The sequence below is a fragment of the Camelus ferus genome, chromosome X (assembly GCF_009834535.1).
Source record: "Camelus ferus isolate YT-003-E chromosome X, BCGSAC_Cfer_1.0, whole genome shotgun sequence".
Classification (NCBI taxonomy): Eukaryota; Metazoa; Chordata; class Mammalia; order Artiodactyla; family Camelidae; genus Camelus; species Camelus ferus.
The window spans coordinates 42926034-42950306 of NC_045732.1; the positions used below are offsets into that span (position 1 = coordinate 42926034).

The following is a 24273-nucleotide window of genomic DNA, read 5'->3' on the forward strand; positions in this document are numbered from 1 at the left end:
CAAGATGGTCTCAGTGGAAACTTACAGTAGGGTGAGGGCCACATTTATGGTCATTCACACAGTGGGACCTTTCATTCTGGAGCAAAAGTGCTGTTACGTGGTCTTTGGCTGTGTCCATTAAGACCACGGCTCTCAATCTGTCTCTCCCCTTGGAAAATGTGCCATGGAAGTGTGACTTGTGGGGCAAGTTACCCAACCTCTCTGGATTTATGCTTTACAGCGTTTGTAAAAAGAATGCGCACACACGCACGAATGAAGTCATTTAAATCATTTTAAGATGTGGAAGGGCATCGGTGGGCTTTAGTTCAGGGTATTTTCCCAGATGGCACTGTGCACACTAAGCAAGAAACGTGTTCCAGTTTCAATAATTTTAGATCAGCAGAATGCAGGTCCCAGCTGACCTGAAATCACTTTATTTGGCACCCTCAAGACAATAATGCCGGTGTGCCTCTGGAACTGACTGGGTATCTGTTTTGTCTGATTGATGATTCAATTTATTGACTCTAAAAAAAATTAAACTCCACATCGAGCATATCTATATTAAAGGTTATGAAATCCTGCATCTAGAATCTGACTTCATTATAACAGTAATGGAACAAAATGTGTTTTAAAAGTTTTATTTTTTGAAAAGTTAATAACATCCACATAGTACAATTTTCTAAAGTTCTGAAAGGATATACAGCCGTCTCTCTCCCAATTCCTTCCCCCAAGCCACCCGCTGCCCCTTCCCTTTCCCAGAGGTAATCAGGGTTCCCAGCTTCTCGTTTATCTTTCCAGAGAGAGTTTATGTGAATACACTTGATCACGTACTTACTTACCATTTGTTCTCCTTTTTGTACACAAATGGTAGCAGATTATCCTCACTCTCCTGCAACCTTGCTTTTTTTCTCACCTAATGTTTGTGTACAGCTACACAAAGTGGTGTCCAAGTTCTCGTCATATATTTATTCATTTGTGTCTACCAAAAAGTTTGCCATAGGGACATTCCAGGATTTCAGGAGCCATGTGGAAAGCTCCCAATCTTTGCTTTCACCAGCAGTGCATCATTGAATACCTCTATGTGTCCATCATTTTGTACATGTGTGACTATATACATTCCTAGATGGGGAACTGCTAGCTCAAAAGCTGTGTGCACTTGTGGGTTTGATGACTCTGGAATCATTCCTCATTTGAGTAAGAGTTTTTCCTGGACTTGCTGTTTGCTGGAAGTTCAGGTAGGGGAAGAAACGGGGCTACATTCTAGGCCGATCAGTTTTTCTAACGGGGATTCTTTTTCCCATTTGGTAGTGCTTTCAGACTTGACTTCTGCAGAATCAGGAAACAGGGGCACCTGTTGGGTTCTTCTCAAGAACTCTCCTCTTTCCTCAGTCCCTGCCAACTGCTCCTCTCATGAATATAGACTACTTTCTGTAAATATGGCTTGCCTGAGCAATTCCTTGCTGAGGCCCTTGCCTGTCTCTCCTGAGACTCCAAATGGGTCCAGGAAACATCCTACCTCTCACTTGTCTGTGCCCCATTACCACTGTTGTGTATCTCTGTGGCCTTGCACTCAGGGGATAGCCTAAAACTTGGCTGCATCCTCTTCAGCGCTGTCTCACATCTGCAGCCTTAAGCACTCTCTCTAACCTTTGAACCCTCCTTGCACTGGTGCTTGATTTCCTCTGCTTCTGGTAGCCCCCTCTAATCGGGGTTTCGGCTGTTTCCTAATTTTGTCAGATACACTTCTGCTTCTTTTTCTCCTTGTAGCTTTCGGGTGAAGACTGAGATGAAAAGGAAAAAGGCTGACTTTACGCCCCACATTTAAACCAGAGGTCAGAACACACTTTTAAAATGTTTACTTACATTGACGAAACTTTCCCGCAGTGAAGGGAACTGTACCAGTGACTTACTCTCTAATGGGCAATGAGCTTGGACTTCCGGGTATGGCCTTTCCCATGGGATTTCTTTACTGCATGTGTTCTCTGATGGACTATAAGATTTGATTTTTGGGTAAAGGCTTTCCCACATTCTGTACACTTATAGGGTTTCTCTCCAGTATGAGTTCTCTGGTGTACAGTGAACGTTGATTTCTCTCTGAAGGCTTTGCCACACTCGGTGCATGCATAGGGTTTCTCTCCTGTGTGTGTTCGCTGATGGATTATGAGCTGTGACTTCTGGCTGAAAGCTTTCCAACATACAGGACATTCATAGGGTTTCTCTCCCGTATGAATTCTCTGATGGATAATGAGTTTTGACTTTTCTCTGAAGGCTTTGCCACATTCGTTACATTTATAGGGTTTTTCTTCCGTATGCGTTCTTTGATGAATAATGAGATAGGATTTCTGGGAAAATGCTTTTTCACATTCACTGCATTCATAGGGCTTCTCTCCTGTATGACCTCTCTGGTGTAGCATGAGATAGGATTTCTGAGAGAACGCTTTCTCACATTCATTACATTCAAAGGGTTTCTCTCCTGAATGAGTTCTCTGATGTACCCCAAGGTTAGACTTTTGGGTGAAGGTTTTCCCACACACATCACATTCATAGGGTTTCTCTCCTGTATGAGTTCGCTGATGCACGATGAGGGTTGACTTCTCATTGAAAGACTTCCCACATTCAGTACATTTATGAGGTTTCTCTCCCGTATGAGTTCGTTGATGAATAATGAGAGTTGACTTATCACTGAAAGTTTTCTTACACTCATTACATTCGTGGGGTTTCTTTCCTGTATGAGTACTGTGATGTATAATTAGATCGAGCTTCTGTATGAAAGACTCCCCACATTTGGTGCATTCATAAGTTTTTTCTCCTGTGTGGGTTTTCTGATGGACAATGAGGTTTGACTTCTGGGTGAAGGCTTTGCCACATTCATTACATTCATAAGGTTTCTCTCCTGTGTGAGTCCTGTAATGGATGATGACAGTTGACTTTTCTCTAAAGGCCTTTCCACATTCTGGACACTCAAAGGGTCGCTCTCCTGTATGAGTTCTCAGGTGTATGATGAGCTGAGATTTTTGGCTAAAGGCTTTTCCACATTCAGTACATCCAAAGGGCTTCTCTCCTGTGTGAGTTCTCCAGTGCACAATGAGGTGTGACTTCTTGCTGAAGGTTTTCCTACATGCGGTACATTCAAAGGGTTTCTCTCCATTTTTAATTCTCTGATGTAGACTAAGGCCTTTCTTTTGCCTGAGGGTCTTCCCACACTCTTTATAGCCATAAGGTTTCACTCCAGGAGTTGTTTTCTCATACTCAGTATGGAAGAATAATTTTGCACATCCATTATCATGTTTCTTTCCTGCAGAGCTTCTACCAAATAAGTCTAAATTATCTACCATATGCCCAAATGACTCATGTTTATGGGGTCTTTGTATTGAAGCAACAAAGTTTGTACTGAGATGAAGTATGTTTCCAAATTCATTATAGTCATGGCCAATCTTGGTGGTAATGGCTCTCTTGTCAGGGAATCCAGCTTGCATCACATGTTTATCTTGGTCATCCTGGTGCTGTCTCTCAATCTGTTCATCAACCTGGAAGGCTTCTTCTGGAAAGTACAATAAACCATCTTTATCCTTTGATATTATCAAATGGACTTTCTTTAGAAATGTCCTGCCGAAGGAAAGCTGATACTGTTACCTCATTTTATTGGAGAGAGAATCTTGACCATCCAATCCTGTTCTTTTACTAAACTCCTACCTGCTAGCCTTTTTGTTACCAAGAACAATCTGACCCTAACACCTCAGTCTTTCTTACCCTTACTTTTGCATCACTCTGGTGACTTATCACCCTTTATCTTCATTTATCATATGAACTCTTAACTGTACCTGACTTATATACTATTTCCACCTAGGTAGAAATGCAACAGTGAGATTTGTGGACTCAAATCTTACAACAATCCTGAAATCCACATTATCAGTAAATGAGAGAAAGATCTAGAATAATTAGCCTTACAAAAACAAAGAAACCTAAAAATTTTTGCCCAACCTTGATTCACCTTTGTATTCATCCAAGTTTGCATTCACAGTTCTTTGACACCACCTTCTGCTCCTGTCTACACTATTTCCACTTAAAACAATGTATATTATTAACTCCAAACCCTTCCTCATGTCCCATCACCCACATAGCCCAGTCCTCCATATTTTGATATATTCAGAATCTAGATAACTTTCAAGAAGCAGTTCACTCTTTTCAAAAAAGCTGACTCTGATCTTCCTGTATATCTTTTACTTTCATTAACTTCTAAAGTAGTTGGTTATCTGTACCACTCATTTAGACAGTTAAAACTGCAAAGCCTTGCCTTAACATACCATATTTCATCAATTACAAGATGCATATTGTTCCATATTTTAATACTTCTGAATCCAAATACACCTTACAATCAGTGACGTGTCATAATCTGGTGGCAAATTTTCTTAGTGCTGTGTCTTAAAATCAGTGGTATCTTGGTCAAGACAATGCGGTAAATCCTTTTTGCCCATATACTGAATTTTAATTTTTTTGTACTTTAATTTTCTTCTCACCTTTTCCTAAAGTTTTATATGAAAAGTTTCAAACATACAGAAAAGTTGAAAGAAGAGTAAAATAACTACTCATATTACCACTTAGATATAATAACAACATTTGAGAGTAATACTGAATTTTAAAATGGATCATGCAGCTGTGGCTTCTCTTCCTGTGACTTCCTTTCTTTCAATAGTAAAGCACTAGTTCTTAACTGGGAGTGAACATCAGAATCACAGGAAAAGCTTTTTTACAAAATACATTTGATGGGACCCAAGCTCCATCAAGGATCTACTGAGTCTGGACCTCTTTAAGGTGGTAAGGAGCAGCATAGCGAATGTGGCTACGGTCATAAGTTCTCTAGCCCAGGATCAAATCCCAAATCTGCCTTTTACTTGTTATGTGACCTCAGGCATGTTATCTAATCTATCTGTATCTTACTTTCACACCTGGAAAATAGGAGCTGTAACAGTACCCACCCAAATGTATGTTGATAGGATTAAACTAATTATAACAAGGCATGCACAGCACTTCACCTGTTTACTAGAACAACTACTACTACTACTACTACAATAACTACTACTATTATGATTAAGAGTCACTACATTACTATAAAAAGAAATAAGGACTATCTCAGTATATTTAACATGTTCTTGAATTAACTGAAAAAAGAAGGTGAATAAAAATGTACATTGTAGGCTACCATTTTTATAAGGAACAAAATAAAGATATATGTTTAAAATAAAAAGATGTTTAAAATAAAAAGATGTATGTTTAAAGATATATGTTTAAATAATATTTAAATATATAAATGATGTTTAAAATAATAGCCCACTCCTGGGCACATATCCAGAAGGAACCCTACTTCAAAAAGAATCCAACGTTCATAGCAGCACTATTTACAATAGCCAAGACACAGAAACAGCCTAAATGTCCATTGACAGATGACTGGATAAAGAAGATGTGGTATATTTATACAATGGAATACTACTCAGCCATAAAAAATGAGAACATAACGCCATTTGCAGCAACATGGATGTTCCTGGAGAATATCATTCTAAGTGAAGTAAGCCAGAAAGAGAAAGAAAAATACCATATGAGATCGCTCATATGTGGAATCTAAAAAAAAAATGAACATAAATACAAAACAGAAACAGACTCATAGAAATAGAATACAAACTTGTGGTTGCCAGGGGGGTGGGTGGGAAGGGACAGACTGGGAGTTTGAAATTTGTAGATACTGACAGGCATATGTAGAATAAACAAGATTATACTTTATAGCACAGGGAAACATATACAAGATATTGTGGTAGCTCACAGCAAAAAAGAATGCAACAATGAATGTTCATGTATGTTCATGTATAACTGAAAAATTGTGCTCTACACTGGAAATTGACACAACATTGTAAACTGACTATAACTCAATAAAAAATGTACATTGTAGGCTACCATTTTTATAAGGAAGGAAATAAAGATATATGTTTAAAATAACAGAGGCTCATATTATAAAAAGCAATAGAAGGATAAACCTTTAAATTTTAATAAATGGTTACCTAGAGGGGGGAGGAAGGAAGAGAGTAGGATGGAGAGGGTAAGAGACTGGACTTCCTTGAATATAGCTTGTTTTCTAGATTGATTTTGGAACCAAGGTAAAAATTTTGCAATTATTTTATATAATCATAAAGCAAAATTTGAAAATAAAAGAATTCTCTAATAATAGCAAATACCCCCTTCATCTGTATCGCCTAACAACCATGCTGAAAAGTCTTGATTCTTAGTGGCACCAACACGATTACCTCAACTGATTCAACCCACTATACACATTCAGCAGTCTCAGAATAATACTGATGATACTCCCATCAGATGTAAGATTAATAAATTTAAAACCTTTAAGTCCAGAACTTGATTTGGAAATATCAATTTGAATCCATGATACATTTCCTCTTAATCTTTTTTTTACATAGTTCCTAACTACAGTGAAAAGGCCTAGAAATAACTCCCTAACATCCAAATTGTGGTCACAAAACATTATTTACCACTAGAAAGAAACAAGGTTCCTTGGCGAAATGGCTGATTCCAGGGCAGAGACAGGAAATATAATTAGGGGTTTCTTTTGAGGCTGGTGATAATGTTCTTGAATTAGACAGTGGTGATGGTTGCACAATTCTATGAATATACTGGAAATCACTGAATTTGTATACTTCAAAAGAGTGAATTTTATTGTATGTGAATTATATCTTAATAAAGCTATTTTTAAAGAGATAATTAAGATGCTTTAGGAGCAAACCTGATAGGAATAGCTAAACTGAATGGAATCAGGTATTTCCATCCAGAATTAAGGGTATTAGCACCTTGGTCTGCGACTAACGTGGGCCTGGCTTCAGATGAGGCACTGAGAAATGAGAACCATAAAAGTGGCAGGGCTTGGGGCTGGGGGATTGGCATTTACAAGACACCTTTATACAGGGAAATGGAGTTGTGCAGAAACTTATGGGTGAGCACCAACTTAAGGAGAATGGTCTGATGGGTTTAGGACAGGGGAGGGGGTATCAGTCTTAGGTGTTCATGTCCTTATCCTCCAACACCAGAGGGCCACAGCCATTCCCAAGATATTCCTGAAAGTCCTTTCAGAGGTTCTCACCCCTGACTGACAAGCTGGGACTTCATGTCCCCATAACCTGGGTCAATCCCACTTACCTGGAAAGCTCCAAACTGGGATTTTTCCTTCTGTCAGGCACGGCTCTTCCACCTCCAATTTGAGGATGAGATTTGGTTTGGTAATCTGCTGCCCTGCTGATGAGAAATGACAGTGATACCTCCTTTGTCCTCAGAGCCTCTGAGAGAAAGGAAGGTGGAGTTCGGGGCAGCACAAGGGACCTGTCACTTGACACAGTGGTAGTCAAACCAATTCACCTGGGTTTTGAGTTCACAAACACCTTGTCAGGAAAGCAAAGGGGGAAAAGGAACTCTGATCCCTGGAATTCAATATCAAAGTCTTCAATCAGTTCAGAGGCCTTGCTTCAAGTTTCCAAAATTGAGAAAGGAAAGGCCTTCTGTTGGACACAGTAATCATAAACAGCAAAATTACCTGAGGAAGCCATTCTTACCCACAGAGACCAGGTGGCTGTAGGTCTCCAGCATCACGTCTCTGTACAGGGTCTTCTGTGGAGGGTTCAGGTACTGCCACTCCTCCTGGGTGAAATTCACAGCCACATCCTCAAATGTCATGAGTCCCTGTAATTGTAAATTCTTTTATTCTCAAATGCTGACCATGAGGTAAAAAGGATGGAATGTAGGGGAACTTCTGATTGGGTTCCCAGTTCATGATGATGACTTATACATGATGCCTATCAAGTTAGTAACCTACTTTGTGGGAAGAAAAATCACAAATCACAGCAGAGACACTATTACATTAAATAATAGAAAATGTAAGACAATGTGGTATTAGCACAAGGATAGACGGATAGATAAACAGTCCAGTAGAACTAAAAAGAGAATCCAAATATGTATAAACACTTGAGTTATGGTAAAGTTGAAACTGCCAAACAGTGGGGAGAGGATGATATTTTTAAATAAATGTGGATGGGTTACCGGAAATCTATATGGGGAAAAAATGACATTTAACCCCTAACTCTCACCATGCACAAAAATCAGCTATAGGTAAATTGTAAATCTAATGTGAAACGTAACACAATGAAGTGTCTGGAAAATAATATAGGAGGAAAATGTTTTCAGAGGCTTGGGGTAGGGAAAAAAATTCAAAGACAAGACATGAAAAGCACTACTCATAAAGGAAAAGACTGAAGTGCTACAAGATTAAAACTATAACGGTAAAAAGGCAAGCTATAGATGGGGAGATTATCTGCAAATTTCATAAGTGATAAAGGGTTTGTATCTGGCACACAGAAAATAACCCCTACAAATCAAAAGAAATATACAAGCCACACAGAAAAATAGACAAGAGATGTGAATAGATACTTTGCTAAAAAGAAAAACATATGGACATATGTTTGATAAATATAAGAAAATGTATTCAACTCCATTAGCACTCAGGTATAATGGAAATTTAGGCCACACTGAGACACCACTAGGCACCCACCAGAAATGTTATAATTAAGCAGACTGAAGTTCCATAAGATTGTGTCAAAATGGGAACTCTCACACACTGTGAGTTAGGAATGTAAAAACTGGTACAACTGCTTGGCGAAACAGTTCAGCATTATTTACTAAAGTTAATGATTTGCAAACACTATGGCCCAGCAATTCTACTCCTAGGTACACACCTTAGAGAAAACCATGCACATGGGCTTTAAGCAAACAAGTACTGGGATGGTCACAGCAGCACTGTTTCTAATACTAAGTTGTGGGCAAAATCCAACTTGACAATAGAATAGGTAAATTGTGGCACAGTCTTTCAATGGAATACTATGTGGTAATGAAAAGGAATGAACTACAACTGCATATCCAACATCGATGAATCTCACAGAGGTACTGATGAGCAAAAGAATCCAGACACAAGAGTACATACTGCATGATTCTATTTATACACAATAAGAGAACAAGCAAGGCTAGTCCCTATTAGAAGTCAGGAGAATGGCTACCTTTGGGGCTGCTATTGGTTGGAAGAGAGCATGAGAGGGGATTTGGAGGTCCTGATTATGTTCTAATCTTGACCTGGGGGTGGTCATACAGTTTTTTCACATTGTGATAATTCAGCAAGCTGTACACTTATAAACTGTACTTCATGTTTGGTATAATTAAATATACTTTATATCTTTCTACTTAAAAATTATTTTTGACAAGTGCAAAGGCACATCCATGGAAAATGGGAGTTCCCATTTCAACAAATAGTGTCGGGACAACTGGATATCCATATGCAAAAAAAAAAAAAAAAAGAACTTCAATCCATACCTCCAACACATATAGAAACTCAAAACGGATCACAAACTTAATGTAACATCTAAACCTACAAAATTTTTAGAAGAAAATACAAGCGAAAATCTTTTTAACCTCAGGTTAGCCAGGTATTTCTTTGATGTGACACCAAAATTAAAAAAAACATTGTTAAGAGAAAGACAAATACTGTTTAAGATATCACTTACATGTGGAGTCTTAAAAAATACAACAAACTAGTGAATATAACAGAAAAGGCACAGATGTAGAGAAGGAACTAGTGGTTACCAGTGGGGAGGGGGAAGAGGGAGGGGCAAGATGGAGGTGGAGGATTAAGAGGTACAAACTAGCAGGTATAAAATAAGCTAGAAGGATGTACTGTACAACATGGGGAATAGAGCCACTATTTTATAATAACTATACCCTAACCTTTAAAAACTGAATCACTACATTGTATACCTGTAACATATAATATTGTAAATCAACTATACTTCAATTTTTAAAATATGATATTGTAAAATAAATACATAAATAAATTTTCAAAAACATATATATATATTTTTTTTTCCAAAAAGGACACTGTTAAGAGAATGAAAAGCCATGGAATGGGAGAAAATATTTACAAATCACTTATCCAACAAAGTTGCATTGAGAATATATAAAGAATTAGAACTCTCAAAACTAAAAAGAAAAAGGAAAACAGTATGGAGATTCCTCAAAAGACTAGGAATAGACTTACCATATGACCCAGGAATCCCACTCCTGGGCATATATCCAGAAGGAACCCTACTTGAAAATGACACCTGCACCCCAATGTTCATAGCAGCACTATTTACAATAGCCAAGACATGGAAACAGCCTAAATGTCCATCAACAGATGACTGGATAAAGAAGATGTGGTATATTTATACAGTGGAATACTATTCAGCCATAAAAACGACAACATAACACCATTTGTAGCAACATGGATGTTCCTGGAGAATGTCATTCTAAGTGAAGTAAGCCAGAAAGAGAAAGAAAAATACCATATGAGATCGCTCATATGTGGAATCTAAACAAAACAAACATGAATACAAAACAGAAACAGACTCATAGACATAGAATACAAACTTGTGGTTGCCAAGAGGGCAGAGGGTGGGAAGGGATAGATGGGATTTCAAAATTGTAGAATAGGTAAACAAGATTATACTGTATAGCACAGGGAAATATACACAAGATCTTATGGCAGCTCACAGAGAAAAAAATGTGACAATGAATATATATGTGTTCATGTATAACTGAAAAATTGTGCTCTACACTGAAATTTGACACAACATTGTAAAATGATTATAACTCAATAAAAAATGTTCAAAAAAAATTCAAAGAATTGTATTAACCATACAGGATGCTCTTCTCTCTCATAATTGGAGAAACTGCATATCAGCCTATCATCATAGGTGAGTGGTTTTTAAAAAAACCTAACAATGTTGCCAGTAATGTATTATGAATATGACTATAATACTGTATGCCATTAAAACTGTATAACAATTCATTCATTAGTGCATAGGCTTGCATACCAAGAAGCAATCATACCAATTACACTAGGCTACCATAAAGCAGTCATATTGCTCATTATAAATGCATGACACATTATATTCATAATTAAATGTCAATTTTTTTTCACATTATCTTTTCATTTTTGATGTCTAGTGTTAGTATTTGTATAACAGCTACAGTGCTTTGTTTCATATAAGACTATACTGATGTAGGCACTGACAGACCATTCATTCATCTTGCAAACAGACAACATAAACTTACAGTGTCAATAAATATAATATAATGCTGTAAAAGTATTTTCTGTTTCTTATGATTTTCTTAATAATGTTTTTTTCTCAGGCTTCCTGTATTGTAAAAATACAGTATATAATACATTCAACATACAAAATGTGTTAATTAAATGTTTATGTTATTGGTAAGGTTTCCACTCAACACCAGGCTATTAGTAAATCTGGAGGGAGTTCAAAGTCATATGCAAATTTTCAACTGTGCAGGGAGTTGGCACCACTAACCTCCACATTGTTCAAGGGTCAACTGTATTGGGAGGCAAGAGAACTGTTCTATATCTTCCCTGTGGTGGTGTCAAAACTTGCAGAGTTTGTCCAAAGTTGCAGAACTGTACACTGAAGAGGGTCTGTTTTACTGTATACAGATTATACCTTTTTTATTTTAAAAAAAATTATTTAAAAATTAAGGAGCCTCCAGGTACTTTAGAATAACTGCACCTGTATAAATCCAAACCTCTCCACATATCCTCCAAAAAACCGTACAGATTAATATGAAGAACAAATAAAATTACACATAACCTATACCTTCAGTATAACTTATAATAGAAAATAATAGTCAAGACATAGAAACAACCTAAACGTCCATCGAGAGATGACTGGATAAAGACGTTGTGGTATATTTATACAATGGGTACTACTCAGCCATAAAAAAAAAGAATGAAATAATGCCATTTGCAGCAACATGGATGGACCTGGAGATCGTTATTCTAAGTGAACTAAGCCAGAAAGAGAAAGAAAAATACCATATAATCTCTCTTATATATGGAACCTAAAAACAAGAGAAATGAACTTACTTACAAAACAGACTCAGAAACAGACACAGGAAGAAACAGACTCAGAAACAGACACAGGAAGAAACACACAAGGAAACAAACTTATGGTTATGAGGGGGTGGGGGGAAGGGGTGAAAAGGGATAAACTGGGAGTTTGAGATTTGCAGATATTAACTACTATATATAAAATAGATAGACAACAAGCTTCTACTGTATAGCACAGGGAACTATATTCAATATCTTTCAGTAACCTATAATGAAAAAGAATATGAAAACGAATATATGTATATGTATGATCAAACTATTGTGCTGTACACCAGAAATTGACACAACATTGTAAACTGACTGTACATCAATAAAAAATAAACTTATAATAGAAAATAGAGACTACTATAGATTTCTGATTACCTATAAGTGAAAAATAAATACCGAATTTGCTTTCAAACTACTGTCACAAACCTTTCTGCAGCATGAGAAGGGTCTGAAAAAATGGTCAAGAGAACAGAGAGGGAAGCAGAGAACCTAAGGATGAGCTGAACTCATGCTTAGAAAGAGAAAAATCCTCCATTAGTACAAAAATACTGGAAAACGGGCCAGATGGATCAGAGCACCAGCTATAAGAAAGGTGTACGGGACATAAGGTGGCAGCCACAAAAAAGCATTGCCTCTAAAGGAGCAGAAGATAAAAAGCAAAGAGGAAGAACCGTTTGGAGATTGGGTTGTGAAGGGGAAAACCTTGAGGGGGAAATTGAAGGTCCTGTGAGACAAAGGAATGACCTAAACAAACTAAAACAAGCCAGAGCACATATGGTGGCTCCCCACAGTACCAAGACAAAGTCATCCATTAAGGAAACTGTACTTTCTCTCACTGACAAAAAGAAGGGCCTCTCGAAACGAGAATTGTGCAAGTCACCACAACCTCCAACACTTAAATAGGTGAAAACAAGGGGGAGGATACAGCTCAGTGATAGAACGCATGCTTAGCATACACAAAGTCCTGGGTACAATCCCCAGTATCTCCATTAAAGATTAATAAATAAACCTAATTACCTCCCCCCAACAAAAAATAAATAGGTGAAAATAGCATCCACTCAAAGCTTCTTTAAGAACAATAGAAAATGAGAAAATACTTCAGGTCATAAGAAAGTCACCACAATGACATTCCCCCAAAATTCAAAAACAAGGAGACACCATCAGAACCAACTTTGTCAAAACTCTGAAAAACAAAAGTTTGCAGCAACTACATGGAATCAAGAAACAGGCAACTTAAAGACATCAGGAAAACTTCTCGGCATCAGCCAATGTTCCCAGTGTGGGACCCCCTCAGCCCCTAGTTCCCGAGGAAGCAGAGCAGACCAGACTCACAAGTTGGCATGTGTCTGTTCTAACCTATCAGGGGCTACTAGAAAGACAGCTGCGAGGTGCTCCTGTTTCACCTTACTCTGAACTCTGGCCCGAAAGCAGTAGGCATTGCTCCAAAAGGCTGCAAGGCAAACTAACAAGCCACAGATGCCCGGGGCAAAAGATTACAGTCCAGACAGACAACAGCCTGCCTAAGGTCTGAGAAGAAATGCTGGGGGAGATTCTTGGGGACATTATGACATTCAAAAGCACCCAGGTACAAGGGAATTTAGAAAGCCACATATATGCCCAGGGCAAGACTCATGCTCACCAAAGACCTGAGAAGACTAACTGCTCTAATTCTTCCTGAGCATAGAAGAAGGAAGGCTTACAAATTGTTACATGAATTGAGTATAAATTTGACACATAAACTCATTTAAGATTGTACAAAATAGGAAAATGCAGACTAAACTCACTTGTGATCAACAGTCCAAAAATCCTAAATAGAGTTGACCCTTAAACAACAAGGGGGTTAATCCACGTATAACTTAGAGTCAGCCCTCCATATCAGTGGTTCTTCCACATCTGTGGATTCAACCAAACATGGGCTGTATAGTACTGCAGTATTTACTGTTGAAAACCATCTGCAGATAAGAGGACCCACACAGTTCAAACTCATGTTGTTCAACAGTCAACTGTATAACCAAATAGAATAGATCCACATTAAGACAATAATATTTAATGACCAATTAAAATATATTCCAGGCATACAATGATAGTTTTATATTAGAAGATTAATTAACATAAATCACCATTAAGTAGACCCAAAGAGAAAACATATATGCTTAATATAATTAATATAAGAAATGCTGATACAAAAATATTGAAACCTGATTTAAAAAAATTAAAGATTAGAATAGATGGCAATTTCCTTAAAATAACCAGATGTAAAAGGCAAACTGGAATGGAAGAATGGAAGGAAAGAAGAAAGGATGGACAGAAGGATGGACTCAAATGGAAGGAAGGAAGGAAGGAAGGAAGGAAGTTTTGCACAGCGGTCTTGGTTCACCATGGATAGCGTAATGATGTATTTTAGGGTAGGGGCTGGCCACATCAGAAAGACCAACCACATGATTCGGGGGTGGGGGGGTTGGGTCACTCCCAGAGGTGCTGAAGACAAACAGCAGCCACATTGACAATCATGTCTATAAAATGAAGCCCTAATAAAAACCCTGAGCATCAAGGCTCACGAGAGCCTCCCTGGTTGACAGAACTCAATACATACTATCACACATCAATGCCAATCACACAAAGTCATGCATCCTGACTCCATGAGGAGATAAAAATGGAAACTCCATGTTTGGTACTTTCTGAGATCCTGCCCTATGCACTTCTTCCCTTGGCAGATTCCAATCTGAGTCCTCTCCCTGTAACAAGCCATAACCATGAGTTTAGCAGCTTTCAATGAGTACTGGGAGTCCCTCCACTGAATTAGCAAACCTAAGGGTGGTCTTGGGGACCCCCAAACTTGCAACTGTTGTAAGAACTGAGGGTGGTCTCTTATTGGGACAGTCCCCTCTAACTTCAGAGTTGTCAAACTCTTCATAGAAAGAATGACACAAAGTCACAAAGATGCAGTTATCCCTAAATTAATTTATAAATTTAATGTGATCCCAATAAAAAAGCAATCTTCTTAATGGTACTAAACGAGGCAATACTAAAGATCATATCAAAAAATAAATGTGCAAGGGAGGAGGGGATAGCTCAGGTGGTAGAGCACATGCTTAGCATACATGTGGTCCCAGGTTCAATCCCCAGTACCTCCTCTAAAAACAAACAAGCCTAGCTACCTCCTCCACCCCTCCCAAAGTAAAATAATTAAATAAAATAATAAATGTGCAAAAACAGTTAGAAAAACACTGGAAAAGAAAAACTGTGAGGGAGTGAGTAGCCCCGACAGATACTAGAATATACTTGGATACAGGCATGCTCTCAAAGTACAGAGTGAAAAGACCCACTTTTTAATAAATATTGCTGGGTCAACTGGAGAGCCATTTGGAAAAGGCTAAATTGGATCCATACTGCATTACATACACAAAAATATACACCAAATGGATCAAGGGGCTAAATGTAAAAAACCAAAACCAAAGTACTAGAGGAAAGTGTGGGTGAATGTCCGTATAACGTGGATGTAGGGAAAGACTTTCTAACTATGACTAAAAATCCAGATGTAATAAGAGATTAATAAATACAAGCACAAAAATATAAAAACATTTTGGCAAGTCCAAAGACATAAGTCCAAAAACAAATGACAAACCAGAGGGGGAAATTTGTTGAAACATATATCACAAAGATTGCTGCAACATGTATCACAGATAAAGAATGTCCTTAATATAGAAAGAACTCTTAAAAGTCAAGGGGAAAAAAGACCAAATACCTGATAGAAAATTAGGCAAAAAACATAAGACAATTAACAAAAGAGATATATAAATGGCTCTTAAATATATTAAATTACATTTTACTTTACTCATAATAATAGAAATGGCAATTAAAACTAAAACAGAGATATCATTTCTTACCTAGAAGATTGGAAAAAAATTTAAAAGCCAGAGACCATACTCTGTGGTACAGCCATAGAGAAATAGGCACTATCATACATTGTTGGTAGGAATGTAAACCAGTACAGGCAAAATGGAACAATCTTTATAAAAGAGAATTTGGCAATACCTAATAAATTGTATTTACCCTTGACCTAGGAATGACACTTATACGAATTTATATAGAAGATATACCTGTACAAAAAGGAAACAACATATGCACAATATATTTCATTTTGGCATTATTCTTAATTGTAAAATACTGGAAAAAACCAAAATTCCCATGTACATAGGAGAATAGTTGAACAAACTGGTGCAACCCTAATGGAACACTATGCAGCTATAGAAATGAATGAGTCAGAGAAACAGAACAATACTAAAGTTCAAATATAGTCACAAGACTCAGAATAGACACAGCAACCCTGAGAAAGAAAAACAAAGCTGGAGGCACCACACTCCCTAATTTCAAACTATATTACAAAGCTATAGTAATCAAAATAATATGGTACTGGCATAAAAACAGACTCATAGATCAATGGAACAGAATAGAGGACCCAGAAATAAACCCATGCATGTATGATCAATTAATTTATCTCAAAGGAGCCAAGAATATACAGTGGGGAAAAGATAACCTTTTCAATAAATTGTGTTGGGAAATCTGGACACATACAAAAGAATGAAAGTGGACTGCTATCTTATACTACATGCAAAAATTAACTCAAAGTGGATTAAAGATTTGAACATAAAACCTGAAGCCATAAAATTCCTAGAAGAAAACATGGGTGGCAAACTCTTTTGACATTCGTCTTGGCAATGATTTTTTGGATTTGACACCAAAAGCAAAACTCAACAAAAAGGACTATATAAAAATAAAAAGCTTCTTACAGCAAAGGAATCCATCAACAAAATGAAAAGGCAACCTACCAAGTGGGAGAATACATCTGCATATCAAATAACTGATAAGGGGTTAATATCCAAAATATACAAAGAACTCACACAACTAAGTATTGAAAAAACAAACAACCCAATTAAAAAGCAAGCAGAGGACCTGAATAGACATGTTTCCAAAGAAGACATACAGATGGCCTACAGACACATGAAAAGATGCTCAACATCACTAATCATCAGGGAAATGCAAATCAAAACAACAGTGAGATATCACCTCACACCTGTCAGAATGGCCGTTATCAAAAAGACAATCAATAGCAAGTGTTGGCAAGGAGGTGAAGAAAAGGGAACCCTTGTACACTGTTGGTGAGAATGTAAATTCGTACAGCCACTATGGAAAAATCATATAGAGGTTTCTCAAAAATTAAAAATAGAACTACCATATGATCCAGCAATTCCACTTCTCGGCATTTATTTGAAGGAAATGAAAACACTGACTCAAAAAGATATATGAACCTCCATGTTCACTGCAGCATTATTTATAATAGCCAAGATATGGAATCAACCTAAGTATACACACACACACACTGGAATATTATTCAGCTATAAAAAGAAGAAAATCTTGCCATTTGTGACAACATGGATGGACCTTTAGGGCATTATGCTAAGTGAAATAAGTCAGACAGAGAAAGAGAAATATCATATGATCTCACCCACATGTGGAATCTAAAAAAAAAAACAAACCAAAACCCCCTCATAGATACAAAGAACAGATTGATGGTTGCCAGAGGTAGGGGGCAGGGGAGTAGATGAAATAGTAAAGGTGGTCAAAAGGTACAAACTTCTAGTTATACAATAAATAAGTCCTGTGGATGTAACGCACAGCATGGTGTCTATAGTTAATAATACTGTATCGTATATTTGAAAGTTGCTAAGAGAATAAATCTTGACAGTTCTCATCACACATCCCTCCCTCTCTCTCTGCAGATGCACAAAGCTAAAGGCCATGTGAGGACAGTGAGAAGGCAGCTGTCTACAAGCCAAGAAGAAAGGCCTCACCAGAAATCAACCCCGATCTGGGACTTCTAAGCTCCAGAACTGTGAGAAAATAAATTTCTGTTGTTTAATCTACTTAGTTTGTGGCATTTTGTTATGGCAGCCTGAGCAGACTAATACACATTTATAGGATCTGTATGTTGAAAATTATAAAATGTTGATGAAGTAAATAAAAGAAGATCTAAATAAATGTAAAAGGATACTGTGTTCATGGATTATAAGACACAACATAAAAAAAAACTACCAATTCTCCCCAAACTGATCTACAGGTATAAGTCAATTCCTATCAAAATCCTAGCAAGATCATTTTTAGATATGTAAATAAGATTATTCTAAAATTTATATATAAAGACAAGGGAACAAGAATGGCCAATTTTGAAAAAGTAGAATAAGTTGGAGAAATCACAGTACCTGATTTCAAGACTTATGATAAAGCTGCAATAATGAAGACAGCGTGGTACTGGTGGAGGGTCAGATACATAGATAAACAGAACAGAGACCAGAAATAGACCCCACAAATATGGCCAACTGACTTTTGATAAAACCACAAAATCAATTCAATGGAGAAAAGATGGTCCTTTCAACAAATGGAGTTAGAACAAACAGAAATCCATTTGCAAAATTATGAACCTTGACCTAATCCTTATACCTTATATAAAAATTAATGCAAAATGGATCTTACATCTACATGTAAACTTAAAACTATAAAACTTATAGAAGAAATAGGAGAAAATCTTCATGACATAGTGGATATTGATTTATAATAAGAAATACATTTTTGGTTTTAACTTCCCATTTCTGGCAGAGAGAAGCTCCTGAAACCCTTTAAGTTTCTTAAGTGCTAAGAGCTATAAAGGTCTCTTTTGTCATGTTAATGAGATGACTTTAGGATCCCACCTAAGGACATGGGCTGGCTGTCAGGAGAACCAACCATGTGTGTGATTAGAGAGTTGGAACTTTTGGTCCCACCCTCCAGCGTCAAGAAGGTGAGGGGCTGGAAGTTGAATCAAAAGCCAATAGCCACCCACACACCTGTGGTCAATTAATCTTTGACAAAGGAGGCAAGAACACACAATGGAGAAAAGACAGTCTCTTTAGCAAGTGGTATTGGGAAAACTGGACAGCCACATGTAAATCAATGAAGTTACACTATACAAAAAATATACTATACTCCCTCACACTATACACACAAAAATAAACTCAAAATGGCTTAAAGACTTAAACATAAGACAGGACATCATAAATCTAGAAGTAAACATAGGCAAAACATTCTCTGACATAAATCATAGCAATGTTTTCCTAGGTCAGTCTACCAAGGCAATAGAAATAAAAGCAAAAATAAACAAATGGGACCTAATTAAACTCATAAGCTTTTGCACAGCAAAGGAAACCATAAACAAAATGAAAAGACCTACTACCTACTGACTGGGAGAAAATATTTGCAAGTAATGTCACTGAAAAGGGCTTAACTTCCAGAATATTCAAACAGCTCATATAACTCAATAACAAAAAACCAAACAACCCAATCAAAAAATGGGCAGAAGACCTAAACAGATATTTCTCCAATGAAAACATACAGATGGCCAGCAGGCACATGAAAAGATGCTCAATATCGCTAATTATCAGAAATAAAAATCAAAACTACAATGAGGTTTCACCTCACACAGGTCAGAGTGGCCATCATTCAAAAGTCTACAAACAATAAATGCAGGAGAGGGTGTGGAGAAAAGGGAACCCTCCTACACTGTTGGTGGAAATGTACTTTGGTGCATCCACTATGGAAAACAGTATGGCAAGTCCTTAAGAAACGAAAACTAGAGTTACCACATGATCCATCAACCCCACTCCTGGGAATATATCTGGAGGGAACTCTAATTTGAAAAGATACATGTACCTCAATGTTCATAGCAGCACTATTTACAATAGCCAGTACATGGAAGCAACCTAAATGTCTATCAACAGATGACTGGATAAAGAAATTGTGGTGTGTGTGTAGTAGTATTCCACACAATGGAATACTACTCAGCCATAAAATGTATGAAATGATGCCATTTGCAGCAACATGAGATTATCATCTGAAGTGAAGTAAATCAGAGAAAGACAAATACCATATGATATCACTTATATGTGGAATCTAAAAAATGACACAAATGAACTTATTTACAAAACAGAAACAGACTCATAGACATAGAAAATAAACTTACTGTTACCAAAGAGGAAGGGGGGAGGGATGAATTAGGAGTTTGGGATTAGCAGATACAAACTACTATATACAAAATAGATAAATAACAAGGTCCTACTGTAGGACACAGGGCACTATATTCAATAGCTTGTAATAATCTATTATGAAAAAGAATATATACACGTATATAAATATGTAGAACTGAATCACTGTGCTGTACACCAGAAACTAACACAACTGTTAAATCAGCTATACCTCAATTTAAAAAAAAGCCAATGGCCGATGAATTCATCAATCATGCTAAAGGCCTTGAGCCTCATGGCACACCCACAAGCGCCATGACAGTTCCTAGGCTGAACATAAAAGGTCAAAAAGTGGGCAGGGGCCTGATTCCTGGAAATCCCCGCCCCTTCCCCAAAGTAGTTGGAATAATCCTCCTACTCATTAGCATATGAAATTACTGAGCCCATAAAACCTAACAACTCCACACCTCATGGTCACTCTCTGTTGCCTTCTGAGATGGCCCGCACTCTGTCTACGGAGTGTGTATCTCCCTAAATAAACCTGCTTTCACTTAAAAACAATAAGAGAAACATGAAGGACTAGGCTCCGAGAGCTTCCGAACTGGTAAGCACATGGAGGCGCTAGGAGAGTGACACACCTGGGCCTGGAGAGGGTATGGAAGCTCCACACCTCTTCCCATATTCTTTGCCCTTACGCATCTGCCATCTGGATGTTCATCTGTATCCTTTATCATATTCTTTAATAAACTGGGAAGGGTGTTTCCCTGAGTTCTGTGAGCTACTCTAGCAAATTAATTGACCCCAAAGAGGAGGTCACTGGAACCTCTGATCAACAGCTGGGTGGTCAGAAGCACAGGTACTAAGCACTAACCTTTGGACTGGTGTCTTATGTTAGGAGGTAGGGGCAGTCTTGTGGAACTGAGCCCTTAACCTGTGGGATCTGACACAATCTCCAAGCAGACAGCCTCAGAGCTACGGTAAGCTGCAGAACAACCAGCAGGTGTCACAGAGAATCTGCTGTGGGGGAAACTTCCACACATTTGGCAACCAGAAATCTCAGAAGTGAACTGTTCCAAGTCAGAGCAAAGGAAGACTCATAGGAGGGACACAGTAGGAAAGAACGGGGTTTTTCTCTACATAGGAGGTAGAAAACTAGAGTTTTTCCATTTCACCTAGAGTTAGGCAACCAACTCCTAGACCTGACATGGAAAGCACAATCCATAAAGTTAATAGTTTATAAACTGGACATTTTCAAAATTAAAAATTCTCACTCTGTGAACCAGACTATTAAGTGAATGAAAAGACAAGCCACACACTTGGAGAAAATATTTACAAGCGACGCTATGTGACAAGACTTATGCACAGAATACATAGAGAACTCTCGAAACTCAACAGTGAGAAAACAAACAATCCAATTTAAAATGGGCAGAAGACTTGACTGGACACTTTACCAAAGAGGATATGCAAAAGTAAATAAGCATACATAAAGATACTCAACATCATTAGCCATTAGGGAAATACAAATTAAAACCATCAGTGGGGAGGGTACAGCTCAGTGGTAAAGTGTGTGCTTAGCATGCACAAGGTCCTGGGTTCAGTCCCCAGCACCTCCATTAAAAATAAATAAATAAACCTAATAACCACCTCCTAAAAAACCAAAACAAATTAAAACCATCATGAGAGATCACTATAAACTAGAATAATTAAAATTTAAAATGCAGTTGACCCTTGAACAACATAGGTTTGAACTGTGAGGGTCCACTTATTTGTGGATTTTTTTTTCAATAAATGCATACTACAGTACTACACGATCTGTGGTTAGTTGGAACTGCAGATACAGATGGCAGATTGTAGATGGATTTTCAACTACTAGGTGGGGGTCAGTGCCCCTAAGCCCAGCGTTGTTCAAGGGTCAACTGTACTGACAGTATCAAGTGTTGGCAAAAATGTGAAGGAACTGGAATTCTTATACATTGCTGGTGGAAATGAAAAAGAATTCAACCATTCTGGAATACCATTTGGCAGATTCTGAAAAAGTTAAACTGTGCACTTACCATATGACCCAGCAATGCTCAAATATTTACTCCAGAGAAATGAAAACGTATATTCACACAAAAACCTGTGTGTGAATGTTTAAACACTGAAAATCATTCAAATGTCTTTCAACAGGAAAATGGATAAATAAGCTGTGGTACATCTATACCATGGAGTGCCACTCAGCTATAAAAAAGGAAAGAACTATTGACACACACAACAACATGGCTGAATCTCCAGGGAATCATATTGAGTGAAAAAAAAAATCCAATCTCAAAAGGTTACAGACTATATGATTTGACATATATCACATTCCTGAAATGACAAAATTCTAGAAATGGAGAACAGATTAGTAGTTGCTAGGAGTCTTGGAATGGGATTGGGGGGCAGAGATGGATGCAAGTATAAAAGAGCAACATAAGGGTAAGAGATCCTTGGGGTAACTGTGTCTTAACCATATCAATGTGAATATCCTGGTTGTGCCATTGTACTATAATTTTGCAAGATGTTATCATGGATGGAAACTGAGTAAAGGATACATGAGATCGCTCTGTATTATTTTTACAATGGCGTGTCAGTCAATTACCTCAAAAGAAATTTTAATTAAAAAAATAAAGTTACATAATGTGTGACACTCTTGAAAAGATAAAACTCTAGTGACAGAAAAGATGTGTGGTTGCTTGAGGTTTCAGGTGGGGGAGGACAAAGGGGCAGCAGGACGCAGTTTTTTGGCATGATGAAACTCTTCTCCAGCCCATAGATTAGTTATAACAATCTATGCAGGTGTTAACATTTATCACACTGGACAACAAAATCAATTTTACTGCACACGAATTTAAAAAATAACAGTTTTTAAAGTGAAATAAAAAAGATAGTGGGCAGTGAGTGCCTGCAGGACTTTGTCTCTTGGCCAAATGAGAATCAAAAAGTCCAACTGAGAAAATTACTTCAGGGAAATCGTTTGAAAGACAAGCAAGTTCCCTAAGATATTTCATTCCCAATTCCATCTTGACATTATATCTCCAGCTCACTGAAGAATGCAATAAGAAATAGCCACAGGAAACCAGGGACTGCACTTTCATTAGGCTATGATTGAAGACAATTCCACCATACATGTAATGATTCAGCAAAGAAATGCCTTGGAAGGCAACTGTAGGAAAACTTTACTTTCCTGAGGATTTGATGTTTTCTCGCTCTTTGATAAATAAAATGAGCCAGATTACCTCTGCCTGCCAGAGGCTCAAAGAGAATTTTGCAACTCAACTAATACTGTCATGTGTAACTATCTGCTACACCCCAAGTCTTTCATATGTCTACATTCTAATTTGGCCTTGCTGCTGTCTCTCATTTTCCCTAACAATTATTTACAACTAATTTTCTATTTTATGTCTGAGATTCCTTCCTGAGATCATTCATCACATGTGTGGTAAAACAAGGAACAAATAACATACTTACCTGGGGTCCGGCCATTTCCTGCTCTTCTTGGGAAAAGGCAGAGATGAGTGAAGTTTGAGCTATAAGAGTGGAGAAATGTAGAGTTTATGAGAGACCCCATCAGGCCTCCAGTGCCCAGAATTATCTGCCTAGGAATCCCCTCACACCAGCTGGGCAGAAGGCCGCTCTGTGGAAGTTTGGGCAAGCAGGTGGTTTTAACAACCATTTGTGAATTCTTGAGTCTTTTCCTCACGTCAGTATCTAACACAAAAGGTTTTTTTTTTTCCTATGAATACTTGTGTACTGCCTCAGAAATTGTATTTCTAGATATTTTCCTTAAGGAAATAATGAAACATAATTTCCCTGTAAGTACCTTCATTTTAGCACTGACTTTAACAATGCCAAACTTAAACGATCCTATATGACCCATAATATGGAATTAATAAGGAAATACAAGGGATTAAATTCTATGTAGCTATTAAAAACCATATTGTATGGTACTGTATACTTATTATCTATATACTTTTCTGTACATATTATCTATAAATACAGGTTTTTAAAAGTTATGGAAAAAACTTTCAAGCTGAATCGCGGTAACTTTCTAAATGAAAATAGGTAGGTTATAAAACTGCAGGAACCCATTTTAAAACCATACATTACATGTTTAAAAATTCAGACCCATTATACACATTTTTAAAAAGGTCTAAGAATGGACATTTAAATGTAGAGGGATAAAATTAGTTCCTTTTTCTT

At 37.4% G+C, this 24273-nt stretch overlaps 1 protein-coding gene across 2 annotated transcripts; it reads right to left on the reverse strand.

Moving 5' to 3' along the window:
- Positions 1–612: 612 nt before the first annotated feature.
- On the reverse strand, positions 613–23653 carry LOC102504965 (zinc finger protein 182). 2 transcript variants are annotated; one of them, XM_032475980.1, is made up of 4 exons: positions 23542–23653; positions 7584–7710; positions 7174–7266; positions 613–3520 (listed from the first exon to the last, which is right to left on the reverse strand). In XM_032475980.1, the coding sequence occupies exons 1-4, from the start codon at positions 23554–23556 to the stop codon at positions 1893–1895; spliced, it is 1863 nt and encodes a 620-aa protein (XP_032331871.1). In that variant the 5' UTR covers positions 23557–23653; the 3' UTR covers positions 613–1892. The 2 variants fall into 2 exon arrangements, with proteins under 2 accessions (XP_032331871.1, XP_032331870.1); XM_032475979.1 differs by having other exon boundaries at positions 7174–7269; positions 23542–23652.
- Between the last annotated feature and the right edge of the window lie 620 nt (positions 23654–24273).